Genomic DNA, 13945 nt, shown 5'->3' with positions numbered 1-13945 from the left:
GTGGAGTTATAAAATCTGATGTCTTTTGCCGGAGGGGGTCTTGGAGATTTTGTGCTTTGACAGAGGCAGATTACTAGAAATATTTAGTAAATAAACAAGATGTTTATGCTCATATGTGTGTGTTTGCTGGCCTAAGTTTAGGGTAGTGCCTTTTTTTTCTGGAGGAGATAGGGGAGTTGACAAAAGTCAGCTTATAGTACACAGTAACTGAACAGGTTTCTTGCATCAAGCGAAGTGTAGTGCTCGGAGTATCATTATCAATCATGGTTTTGTAAAGAGATGAAAAGTTCACCACTTGTTAAGATGGGAAACTTAGGCGCAACTATTAGAGGTCAGATCTAGGCAGTGTCTAAAACTTGTGTTATCCCCAGTATCCAAATGCTTTTTTCCTAAAGGTGCTCACACTCACTTTGAGTATGTAAATAAATATATAAACATGTGTATATAATGTACATTTAGAAAAGTAATGTAAAGGCTCTTTTAGCCTTTATCACCCTTTCCTCTGGTGACTGTTCTCTGGTACAGGCAAAAGCTCGGTAGCTTCACCTGCCGTGTGCCTGTTTGCCCATCTCCATCCCATTTAAAATCTCTCATTCCATGTTGAGATGTTGTCCCTAGCCTTCAAAGAGACCGTAATGGTAGTTGTTACCTGTTAGATTTTTAGACGAAATTGCAAAAGGCTTTGCTCTTTTTTTATTGCACTCAATTTATGCCTGGGAAGATCTTGTCTTCCTCCATATTCCCCCTGCCATCCCCCTGCGGCTTCCTCATCTTCCTCAGTGCCACACTGGTGAGGACAGGAGGCCCTAAAACTAGTGCTAGCCTCTGGTGGAGCTTTGTTTCTTTTTGCACTTGCTTATAAAGCAGCCTACGGGAACACGTTGCTGTGTTGTAACTAATCTCGCATCCTTCTTTTCTCTGCTAGATCCACACAGGTTTACAACACCAGATAATTTGGCCATGCCAGCCCAGCTGTGTGCCACTGGATGAGAAACTCCTCCCAGAGCTACTTCAAGAGGCGGGATACGTTACTCACATGGTGGGGAAGTGGCATTTAGGGATGTACAGAAAAGAATGCCTTCCAACCCGCAGAGGATTTGATACTTACTTTGGTAATGGTTAGATTTAACATGGGCAATAAATGCGGCGTTAAAGATGATGAGAAACTGCCCGATTCTTCTAAGAACAGCAGATTTACTGTTAGTGTATAAGTAAATCAATATCTGGGCATGCATGTTTCCAAAGTGTAACTGCTTAAAATAAGATAGTGCCTTAAATGCATGCCCAAGCCTTACAACTTACTGGAGAAAATATCACAATTATTGAGTGGCTCCAAAGAAAGTATTTCTCTCTTATGATCTGGATTTAATTTGGTTCCATGATGGTTAGAAGATTTAAGGTGTAGTGATTGGTTTGTTTTTATAAGTGTCTTTAATCTGAACGCTTTGTGTTAGACAGTAGACATGGCTTGCTCTGCAAATAATGCTGCACTTCTAAAAGCTGATATTTTTAAGAGAAAAATAGACATCATACCACATTCATGCTTTGCCATTAGAGTAGCATTGGTTTTCCAGAGCCTGTGGCAAGGAAGATGGTGTGAGAGCCTCTATAAAACAGTATCCAAAAGGTCCGTTGCAGGAACTCGCGTGTTATGAAGTCAAACCCTCAGATTAAAAAAATAATGCCAGAATCAGATTGTCCAAGTGTGAGTGTGTTACAAAGCAACTTGTAGCTACATGTTGTTTATTCTTCCTCTCGCAAAGGCTCGTATCCCGATATTGATTAGATGTTTATTAGTTTTGCACAAGAGCTGCAGATGTTATGTGAATCAGGCTGTCTGCAATACATCTCATTCCGCATAGTACTGAATACAAAATTGTCCATCTCCACTTGGTTGTTTTTGAGACACTTCCATTGAATGGAGAATTTCAAAACAGTTCACCATCTTAAAAATAACTTTGCAAGGTGTTGATAGTACTGCTGCCCACCTCTACAGCTGAGAAAGTAAGATGCAGGGAAACTTAAGCTGAAGTCCGCGTTCCTCTTGTCTAACTTTAGGTGCATAAATGAAGAGCCTGGCTGTGCTACGTGCCCGTTACAGACAGTGGCGACGTCGTGGTTTAACCCGGCAGGCAGCTAAACACCACACAACCGCTCGCTTACCCCCCCCTTCCCCGATGGGGGAGGGGTTTGGGGGGGGGGAAAGTAAGATTCGTGGGTTGAGATAAAGGCAGTTTAATAGGACAGAAAAGGAAGGGAAAATAGTAATAATAATAGCGATAATGATAAAAGAATATACAAAATAAGTGATGCACAATGCTATTGCTCACCATCCAGTGACTGATGCCCAGCCAGTTCCCAAGCAGCGGCCCCCCAGCTTTCCCCTAGTTTATATGCTGAGCATGCCATCATATGTATGGAATATCCCGTTGGCCAGTTTGGGTCATGTGTCCTGGCTGTGCCCCCTCCCAGCTTCTTGTGCACCTCCAGCCTTCTCAGTCAGTAGAGCATGAGAAGCTGAGAAGGCCTTGACTCTGTGTAAGCACTACTTAGCAACAACTAAAACATCAGTGTCAACCTTATTCTCATACTAAATCCAGAACACAGCACTATACCAGTACTAGGAAGAAAATTAACTCTATCCCAGCCGAAAGCAGGACAAGCGATCCAAACTTTAGGTGGGAAGAACTCTTCCCTTACATTGTCTTTTTTCACTCTTCAGGGACCTAGGGGCCGTGGTTTCACAACTGAATTAAGCTAATATATATGGATTGTAATATATATATCGTTGCTTAAACATATATGCCTCCTCCCATCCCTTTGCAGTAGCTTGGGATCTTTTTGTCGGCATAGGTGTAGATAGGTTGGTACTCGTGAAATCTGGCCCTGGGACTGAGCAGGCTCTTCATGCAGGGGCCGTAATACAGGCTGGCTCTGGGCATGGTCACTGGGTGCCCAGCGTGACATTATTTTTCAGAGAATGTAGCCATTGATTAATATCCTATAATGTTCATGTAATTCCAGTAGGTGTTGAGTGCAATGAAGGGGCATTTGATTCTTTGGCAAACTTGACGCAGTGTCTTTCCCACTCCCCGGATATATCTGTTTATATGACATTACATTGGCCTGCTTGTTTGACATCTTTTCCCGTTCTAGGCTGTCTTCTGGGGAGTGAGGATTATTATTCTCATTTTTCCATTTTCAAAATGGAAAAATGCAACTTTTGGCTCTGAGTACATTGATGTAGGCAGTCTGCCCACAAAATCTCTGCTTATGCTTTAAACAAAAGCCATTTTTTCCTCCTAAAAATGTATTAGAAGTTTATATTGTATTTAAAACAGAACTTAATTCTTTCTGTACATACTTTTTCGCACAAGTAACTATACTTGAAGCTGCTGAATAAAAATTCAAGTGAAGTTCCTCCATTTTGGGTTTTTGTCCCCAGTTTTAGTTTGGTTTTGTAGAACTTAAGACTTATTTTTGCAGGTTCGCCTGTTTTTTCAGGGTATTGGTGAATAAATCTGAAATCTAATTTCCAAAGTAATAATTGCTGAGACTCAAAAAAGTTTGAAGAGGTTTGTTTCTCGTTGATAAAAACCAAAGGCACTCAATGCTTAACAGGATAGGCCTTCATAGGAGCAAATCTATATAGCTAGAATTTTTGCATAGTTTCTTTTGGCTATCTTTAAATAATAATGTCTTTTTTTCACCACTTGGTGTCAGCAGTGGATCAGAAGTTGCTTTACAGCTGACGTAAAAAATGCTTCATACTGGGATGGGTTTAAGTAAAAAAAAAATCTGAACTTTCTAAGAGAGAGAGAAGTCTTATGTGAAAATACAAATATACAAAATCATACCAGCTAAAAATCATAGTAGTACACGGCTAGGTCACTGCCTTTGCTATCAGTGCATTAGTTTAATGCTAATGTATTTGATATCAAGTTATGAATATAAAGTCATTGAACTGCTTTCAAAATGTTTTGTGTTTTGAAATTACTACTTGCATTAGCAATAAAAAGTTTATGAAGTATTAAATGTTGAGCTACTTAGACCTGTCAAGGGAGGTCACTACAGATGGTCAAATGTTGGATGACTGTTTCAGCTCAAAAGCACTAAAGTTTTGACATTTATTTTTTACTTCTTTTTCCCCTGATGTGTCTGTTTATGTGACATTACGTTGGCCTGCTTATTTGATATCTTTTCCTGTTCTAGGCTATCTTCTGGGGAGTGAGGATTATTATTCTCATGACCGTTGTGTCCTCATCAAAGCAAAGAACGTAACGCGCTGCGCTCTGGACTTTCGAGATGGAGAAGAAGTTGCAACTGGGTTTAAAAACACATACTCTACTAATTTATTCACAGAAAGAGCTATAGATCTTATAGCCAATCATAAAACTGAGAAGGTACAGTCAGCAGCTGTTACTTTGGTAACTTTAGCACTAAAGAATGTTTAAAAAAACGTTAATGAAATATTAATGGAGAGACCTGCACTTGAGCTGTAATTTGGGGCTTTTCGGCAGGGTGCGTAGAGCTAAATGTCAGAAGCAGCGCTGGTAAAACTTGCCTTGTCTGCTGTCAGAATCAGCTTTGGCTGCACAGCCCTGGCCTGCTACCCTTCTCCATTTCTTTTTTAATAATACAAATAATGAATTTATAGAAATGATTTAGCATGTAGTTTGCTCTTCTAAAAAGAGAATGGACAATTTAATGGGAGAAGTTTCATAGAAGGAAAATGTTAACCACTGTGTTATGAAGAAAAGATACACCTGATGTTTTTCCACAGCTTCGCAAAAGTCCTTTATCAAAGTTTTATTAGTTTATGTTTAGGATTAGAAGACAGAAATGTAAAAGAAATCAAAATCCAGTGCCTGCAGCTGTTGATGAATCAGGGCTGCTTTTGCTGCAGTAACTTTTGCATTTTGTACTTTATGTTCAACTAATTTCCGTTCTGTCCCTTCCACCCCAGCCCCTCTTTCTCTACCTCGCTTTTCAGTCTGTCCACGAACCTCTTGAGGTCCCTGAAGAATACATGAAGCCATATTCTTCCATTAAAGATGTAAAGAGGCGCCATTATGCAGGGATGGTGACTCTTATGGATGAAGCTGTAGGAAATCTTACTGATGCTCTGAAAAGATACGGTCTTTGGGACAACACAGTTCTTGTGTTCTCTACTGGTAAGTCCATTTAAATATTCTTTCAGTAATAACTTTGATACAGTGTCTAACAAGCTGACTGCAGAGACTTCTGGCCCCTCTGTCCTGCCTCCATGTATTTTCTAACTACAGAAGAGCAATGAAAGTGAAACAGGACTTTATACCAGAAGGAGCAGATTCTGTCCCCACTCTTACGGCTTTCTCAAGCATGACGAAAACAACTCTGAAGAAGTTGTGCAAATGGGGGATACTCCTATTGGAGTAAAAACAACATTGTAAAAACTGAGGAGTGCGGTGAAGTTGGAGGCATCTTACTTGCCACTGCAGTTACTGAGTATCTGTCAGAATTGAATCCTTACTGAGAGTGATCTACCAAATTCATTTGTCCTGAGCTATAGGTAGCTGTCTGATCGGTCTATAAATTGCCACGTGTTGCATGAAGCACAAACTGCCAGCCGTTTGAAGCCAAAACTCTTTCCCTTACTTTCATGTAACATGTAACTTTTGTCTTGCTTGAAATATTTCACTCTTACCTTACTGCCATGAAGCAAAGGTCTGTTAATAAAAAAGCTTAATATGTGATGATACAGTCTAGGCTGCCAAATTACAGGCTAAGTTTTTGTGTACTAGCATATGATCTGGTTTCTAGATTATTAGGGTAATGCAAATAATACATTACAAAGCAGTCTCCTTTGTTTCCAAATTAGGAATGAATCAGAACCTTTTTGAAATACAGCTGCTTGGCTGGCTTTCAGGAACATAGCTGTTCTTGTTTGATTGGGAGTGGGAAGTAGCCTTTCAATGCTTGCAGTTGCTCTTTTGCCCAGGCTTTACATATTAGGGCTGTCAAAATGGCAAATTAGTTTTCTGTGGACACTTTAAGAAAACAACAACAACAAAAACCCAAACCCGAAGGTTTGATGAAAATGCAGTGATATGTTTTGAGTTTAGCAGCTGCTTGCTATAGCACTTGGAATCTTGGAATTTAATTTTGAGTCCAAACCTGTTTGCCTTATGGTGTTACATTTGTGTCCAGGTTTTGGCTCTAACAGGATTCGATAACTCTTCTATGCCTGTTTCTGTTTGCGATGTTTTCATATTTAGAACTGAAAGTAAGCAAAGCCATATGGAAAATGATATTTATTCCATATGGAAAAAATCCAGTCTTTTGCTGATGGGGTTCTGGTAGAGTTATTTCAGTAATGTTTGTTCAGTATGTTGTGGAATAAAACTAAACAAATCTGAGTTGGAATTACAGGGCATGACTGAATTTTTTTGTTTATAAAACATTTTTTTCCGAACAATGACAGTATACCCTGCTTTTAACAGTAGTTATCTTGCAATCAATTACAGGTACATTTCAACAGTAGTCAAACAGCCAGGAGAATCCAGTGTCTGCCCTATCTAACTGGACTTATCTTGAGTTAATTGACATTTTAAACTGCGGAGAATGGAATTTAATATGATTGAAATGCAGGGAAATTGGGCCTAGATCAAGCAGGGATAGTGATTCAGGTTTTTTCAGTGTTCTCTCTTCACTTCAAACAACTATTCTTTACAAGCATAAAGCACTGCATGCATTAAAGACCCAGTTTCCAAAAAACAAATGTTGAAACCATTAAACATTTTTAAAAAAAAGCAAAAAAAGGCAAAAAAAAAAAAGCGTGAAATCTATTCAGCTTTTCTATAGTGTATTTATCGTTTTTGCAGATGGTGTGGTTTAAAATGGGCATTAGAACGTGGTTGAAAAGAAACACGAGAGGGTCTGTAATTGAGCATCCTGTGCAGAGCGTTGTGCTATGTGAGATCTCTCTGCACAGCTTTCAAGTCCTTTGTAATTGGAAGCCTTGGTGTGCACTGGTAGCTATAATATGGGTGTATACTTAACAGCATATTACCTTCAGCTCTTGAGGGCATGCCTGCTTGAGGAAGCTGTGCCTCCTCGCCCTGCCCCAAGTGCTCTCCAGGGGCTGGGAGACCCTCCTCGTGCTCAGTGTGGCAAAAGAGATGCATTTTCCTCTACAATCAGGAATTCCCGCCGCAAAAGTTCTTCCCATGTTGTGGGGTTAAGAATCAATTTAAGGATTTAAATGAAGACTGAGAGGGAGAATCTAGGGAAGGGTAATTTTAATGAGCGGTATCTATGTGTCTTCTCAGCATAGTTGTTAAAGACACAGGATCATAAAAGCACTCTCTGTTTTGTTATAAACCTGTGTGGTTTGGTAACTGTAGTGTTGGAAACCTGGAGAGGAAAAAGAAGCGAAGACCCTACTTCTGCAGTAGATTTTACTAGATTCATTACTATTCCCTGTTTAGTTGCAGCCAAAATTCACACTTGGATGTTTGCATTTCTCACTGCTTCAAAATTCCCCCCCAAAAAAATAATTTACAAGTGATCATTTGCTATTGTGTGCTATAGCAAGTAGCATTCCAACAAACATACAGTCTTCCAGTTGATTCCTTCACTGTGAAATGTCGACCCCAAAATTAGAGATCTCTTTTTAGTGGGTGCTCATTGAAATACTCTAGAACATGATATAATCTTTGCTCTCATGGTAGATTTCTTTTTATTAAACTCTTTCGTGTTTCCTCCTATTTGTATATGTTACGGCTTAACCAGGATTGCCTTGAAAATTTGCCAGTTGGCAAATGGGAATGCTGCACATTTTAAAAGGGCCTTGTAAAATGTGTAGAAGAACTCCAGTTCCTCTTTAAAGTGGCCTGATGGAGACACCGGGCCAAAAATGAAGTAATCTAGTCATTAGCAAAGTCTGACGCCATCAGTATATCATATAAATCAACATCTCTGGCATCTTTTTGAACAGATAAACAAGCTATTTCTACAGGTAAATAAGAAAAAGATGAGCTAGTTCAATGGTATGTGGTGTTACCTTTGTGTATCAAGTAGTAGCTTGAAAAGTCTTGACTGGTGTGATACAAAATAGAATTTGCTTTTATGGAGCACCTTTTATACTGTAGATACAAGTAAGTCTATGCTAATGAGATCAGTGGTGAAAATGAAGTAATTGCCTGTTCAAGCAAAACAGATGAAAATGGATGCCGCACTGTCTTGGGTACCCATGGCCTTCTATCCAGTTGAAATCAAGAAGAATGAGATGTAGGGTTTATTTTTCTTTTTAGGAAACATAAGAGACTATAACTACCAACTTTCCTGAAGAGGGCCTTGATTTAACATAAATAAAGGTCATAAAAAGCATTCAAGTGGTACAAATTTACCTCAGCACTATTAACACTGGCTTAGAGTCCAAATTTTGCTTCAAATACAGACCTATGATTTGAGTTAAGAGTGGGGATTTGCTGTAAATACCGTGTGTTTATAGTTTATGCAACATATTACAAGTAATTTTGGTGGAAGCTTGCCAACATTAGAGCAAAGGAATCCAACCTGAAATTTCAGTTCTGTATTAAAGCTACTATCCTTTGCTTTATTTAACTTTCAGCTTTTTAATATACTAAATAATTTTGGAGCAAAACTCCTTACCTCTCTTTCTTCCAGTATGTCTGTTAATTCTTAAACGGGGATTAGCACTGTAGTGTCTCGTAGTTGCCGTAAGAGGGCTTTGAACAGTAAAATATGGTTTGGTTTACATTGCTAAGAGGAAACCACATAAATCCTTTCCATAATGGAGCATGTGACAGTGATGACTGTTTTCACTCCAAAAGAGGGTCTTTTTATCATTTTAGAATTATGATTAATAAGAGCACAGATTGTTTTGGACATACTTACTGATGTTTATACAGTCTCTCTCTATCTCACCCCTCTAAATTCCCCCCCTCCAAATTTCATGTTACCCTAATAAAGACTTTTTCTCAGTCTCTTTTTTTTTTTTTTTTTTTTTTTAAATTCCAGCCAGCATATGGTGGCTTTTGCCTAATAAAATGTTGGGATTTTTTTTGCTTATTTCCAGCTCCTACTTTGATAGAAACCAGGGATCTGACTTTCATTGGTTCCCTAAGGGCAGTTTTTTATCTTCTCCCTGATGTCTTTGTTCCTGAGTGAAGTCCTGCTCCTTCTCTTTTGTTGGTAAGGGATTTCAGAGAGACTTTTAATTGCAGATTGCCCAAGCCATCTGAAGGACAGGTTGGTTAGAGCAGTTATTCTCTGGCTGTGGTGTCAGAGGTGCCAATTTTGAAGGTTGTGTTGTCAGATTTTTGTAGTAAACCTGCTCAATTACAGATCTGAAGACCTGCCTTAATTGGTCTTGTCAGGAGGTTCTGAGAGGTTTGGTGCCTTGCCAGCAAGTAAGACACCTGGGCACCTACTGCCTGAGCATCTGCTGCTTCCTAAGAGGAAATAAGCACAGGTGCCTTACCTGCAAGCACCTTCAATCAGACCAGTTATTTGAGTCCATGTATTCCCAAATACCACTTTTCTATTTCTTGATTATTTAAACTTGTTATTTTACAGGCAAAAGTTGCGGCTGATCACTGTACTTGCATTGGTCAGAGTTGTTGCACGTCAGTGATAAATAGTGAAAGGTGCGTGTGGTTGGTGTTTTATACTCCAGTGTTGGCTTTTATTCTTTTTTTAGGCTTTTTCCACATTAAAGTATGGGTGGTAAGAATAAATTTTTTAGAAATAAAAAGAGTATCTTCTCTGGCGTACGATGCAAATAATAGTAATGAGACGTCTAGACTGATTTGTAAGAATAGATTATCAAAGGCGGAAATGTAATCTTACGATGGAAATTAATTTCAAAATGAAAACTGAGAAGATGTTGATAGTCAATATATTATATTTTTTCCCCTGTTTTAAAATCCTGTGAAACCCCAAAATGTTTTGTGGGAAACATTTATTTATCTTTCCTTCCTTCTAGCATTAACCCCTCCCCATCCACCCTGCTTTTTCCGTGCAAAACCTAACACTCCAAAACTGAGTTCCTGAACAGAGGGTGACCTTGTGCCAGAGACACTTGCTTCTTTTTTCCCTTTGTGTTTAAAAATTCCAACATAAGTGGAATCTTGAATTTTTCTTCCTGTTTTTAACAAATGCCAGTGCTTAAAGTGAAGTTCACTTGTAAATGAAACCCAGAAGTTAATTTTGCCCAGGGTCGCAAGCTGGCCATTTTTGTATAAAGCTTTGACTTAAGCATCCTAATAGTTATCCTAGCAAATTTTTTCTCAGACTGAGGGGAATGCTGAAAACAACTCATTTTGTATGTTAACAACATTTAAGAGTTTCCCACAGCTCTCAAAAGGTTGTCTTAAACTATGATAAGACTGTGATTAAACTATACTAGCTTGTTCTCCATAATAGTGTTTAAGAAGCCATTATTCTTTGAGTCAGAATCATCTACACCCAAATCAGTGGTCAGGTTCAGTGCTCTGTCACTGGGACAAGTCCAAAGTTTTCTCAGCTATGTCTCATTTAACTTGCTTACTACAGACATATGAACAATTTGTCAGGTTATTCCAGTTGGTTTTAGGTTAAAATTGCCCTCTGTGTTTCTCTTGTGTTTAGTGATGGTGAATGCTAGTGTAGACCTGACACAGCAGGGTCTGTAACTACTGAGACCTGTTTAATTGCTGAGACTGCTTACAATGAAAGCAGTCGCCTGACACTGTCTGCCCTAGGATTGCTCTTGTCATGAAAGCTGTAGTGGGAGGAAAAAAAAAAAGAAAAAGAATTCAACAAGATGAAAAACGACATTGTTCACACAGCTTTCATAGGGATAAATTTGTGACTATTGGAATCTTGTGTACATCAAATGCATTTTTTTTCCATGAGATCAATTCTCCTTCCCCCCTCCCTCCCCCCCCGCCACTTTAGAAAAGTCAGAAGAATAAACAGACAGTTCTGGTGAGTTACAAAAAAACGTAGAGGTTGATTTAGCTGAGCACAACTCAGTAAAAGTTGCTCTGTAAGTGCTCGGTAAAGTTGCTCAGCAAATGGTGCTCAGATGCGGGAGAGGTACTATGTTCCCTTGATGGAACATAAAAGCCCTATGGGTGTATTTAAAGCATAAAAAGAATTACATTAGCAGAATTTTATAGTAGAAGGTGTAGTTTTCTGTTTCTATTGTCCCTCTAATGGAAAGGCTTTCAGTAGTTCTTCCATTACACACACAAAAAACCCTGTGTTAAGCACTGAAAATATAACAATGCGTCAGCACTCTGAAGACACTTTTTTGAGTGGCTTTTCTGCTGCTTATATTGGACCTTCAAGGTTACTCTTTCCACTGAGAGTGTACAGCATCAGACTGAAGTATACAACAGATGTTTTTTCATCAACTGATCTTGACCAAATGATTTTGGTTCATTTCATTGGAAATACATGTTTCGTGTTACCCATCAGAGGGAGTGTGCTTGCATTTCTGTCACACTTGCAGCATGATTGAAAAACGCAGCAACAAATGGATCTTTCAGATGCAATATGGGGAACCAGGGAAGAACTTGAGTTCAAATTAAGGGCAAAGTTATTCTCTTAATTCATGCTGCGAGTTTCTTATCCACAGTGTAGATCTCTGCTGTGTAAGCTGTACTTTTTTTTTTTTTTAATAAAACCTCAATGGGAGTTCTGCGCTTGGAACATGTACAGAATAAGCATTATTCATGCTGTGAAGATCAGAGGGGAGAAATTTTCCCCAAATGTGATCCTTTACCGCTATTATCGACAGCCTCTCTGTTTAACTGTGAGTCACAACCATGAGCTTAAATCACACAAAGGAAGGGCTCTGAAGTCCTGTTCTATGACCTAGACTTTCAGCAAGAATGTTGGAGGTCAAAAATGAGATGCATTTACAGAGCTGTGCATTGAAGCTGTCTGGTGCTTGCTTGTATTGTGTCTGGCACTAGTAAGTGCTATTTAATTCCCTTTAATATATATGAAACTCACACAGAAAATTAAAAAACATTTAAAAAAAAAAAGCAGCAGCTGACTGCCTGCTTGTTTTGTTGATGTTGGCAACTGATTGTAATGTTACATCCAAACTTTTGTGTATGAGAGTTATGTATGTCTCCTGCTTATATCTGTCACTTCATTTTTAAATAAGTACATATTAAATGGTACATAGTAGTATCATGTCCACTGTGGGGGTTTTAAACTATTCTATCAGTGTTGCTTGTAGTTCCCCTTCTTTGCTTTTTATTACTATGAACTATTGACTACCTCCATAATTTCAATAGTATTTATAACAAAATCATACAAAGCCCAGTTTTGCATTATGGAAAAGAGATGTTGGCACTTCATGTAAATAAAACTGCTAGGGTTTGGCTTTTCTGTAGTCTTCCCGTCAGAAATAGGCAACAGCAAGAAAGGTATAGGGATATGTGTTTTGTCTCATCTTCTATCTTTTGTTTATCTTGGTCTGAGGTTGTTTGCATGTTGCATGTTACTCATTTATTTTTAGTTGCAAACTTCAGAAATCTGCTTTGTAGAAATGTTGTAGGTAGCATGAGTCACTTCATTCACATGCGCTGTTTTTAACAATACTGAGACACTAACGTTGTTAAATTGGCTTCTTAAACTCTGTAAGTTACATATGAAATAATTCCACAGTTAACTTTTAATATACTTTCCAGTTCTGCTTCAGTTGGATGGACCCTCACACTTACCTCCATATGGTTCTGATTAAGTATAAAGCATTATTGCTCATAAAGCCCCAGCCCTTCAAAGGAGCACTAGATATATAACATATAACAAATGTTCACAGAATTAAATTGTGGATGAATTGGATATGCCATCTAATTTCTGCCATCTTTTTCTACACTCATTACGCCCATTATTGTTTAGTTGTTGTGGATTAAAGGAACCTGCATGGTCCCTAGTATTCAAGGTTGAATTGCATTTGATTTTTAAAATGCAATATTACAATATCAGAGAGAAAAATAAAAAACTCAGTATTGGAAAACAAAGCCAGAATTACACAAAGGAGAGAAAGAAGCAACATCTTTCGTCATCTAGTTTAGTGGTTCATACTGTTTTAGTGAGACAAAGGTGCTTGAAAACCTGTCCTCAATCTGTCATCCCCTGTAATTCATCCTCTGTTAAGGGATTGTGCTGCCTGGCTGACAGTGGCACAGTGGTAGGATCACTTTAGGTGTGGTGAGATTCAGGATTGGAAGTGTGTTTCTGTTGTTGCTGTTTGCAACCCGTAAAATCTCCTAATGCAGTAGCACAACAAGAAAAGGGGGAAAAAAGGCCCAAAACCATCTGAGTTTGAGTTTCTTTTTAAGCTTTCATCGTTCTGAGCTCAGGTGTTGCACAGTGGAAATATATCAGAAATTTGAGGAGAGGGAAAGAATTTGCTCCTTCCTTATTTTACTGGGACCCAGTGGGTATGGGTTTCTGTCCGTTGCCCTGATTGCCCATTTAAGGTATTCAAATGGTGAAGCGTTTTTCTGTGGGAGACTGTCTTCTAATGTAATACAGCAGGTGATTTCAAAAAAGTGTAGGAAACCTTTGAGTAAATAAGCTTTCTCTGTTTTTCCTCACAACTCTTCCTTACACAACTTCCAATATTTCTTCCTTGTCCTGTATGTTGTTTCAGACTACTGCCATGAATTTACATATATGTTGATACTATTAAATTACCAAATGCTTTTAAAGGTGCTAAATATTAAGATACAGCCAAATATATGCCATTTACTGATCAACTAGTTTCTTAACCAACATTAGCAAAGGAGATAGCTACATCATCTCTTTTGTATATTGACGCTATTCTTTTAGAACCTAAATGTCTTCTATAGCCAACTTTTGAACTTTGAATATGCAAGGAAGGAGGAAAACTGCTTTTAGTATCACTAGGCATCACTCAGCAGAGCGGATATAT

At 38.5% G+C, this 13945-nt stretch overlaps 1 protein-coding gene across 1 annotated transcript in view; it reads left to right on the top strand.

Moving 5' to 3' along the window:
* The window catches only part of ARSB (arylsulfatase B), a 67688-nt gene that overhangs the window by 2189 nt on the left and 51554 nt on the right, over positions 1-13945 (top strand). The window contains exons 2-4 of the mRNA XM_075136328.1: positions 926-1112; positions 4213-4403; positions 4967-5174. Of these exons, the coding sequence (XP_074992429.1) occupies positions 926-1112; positions 4213-4403; positions 4967-5174 (586 nt within the window). The remainder of the gene's footprint in view (positions 1-925; positions 1113-4212; positions 4404-4966; positions 5175-13945) is intronic.

Source organism: Calonectris borealis, chromosome Z (genome assembly GCF_964195595.1).
Source record: "Calonectris borealis chromosome Z, bCalBor7.hap1.2, whole genome shotgun sequence".
Lineage (NCBI taxonomy): Eukaryota > Metazoa > Chordata > Aves > Procellariiformes > Procellariidae > Calonectris > Calonectris borealis.
This window is presented reverse-complemented; position numbering and strand designations above follow the sequence as displayed.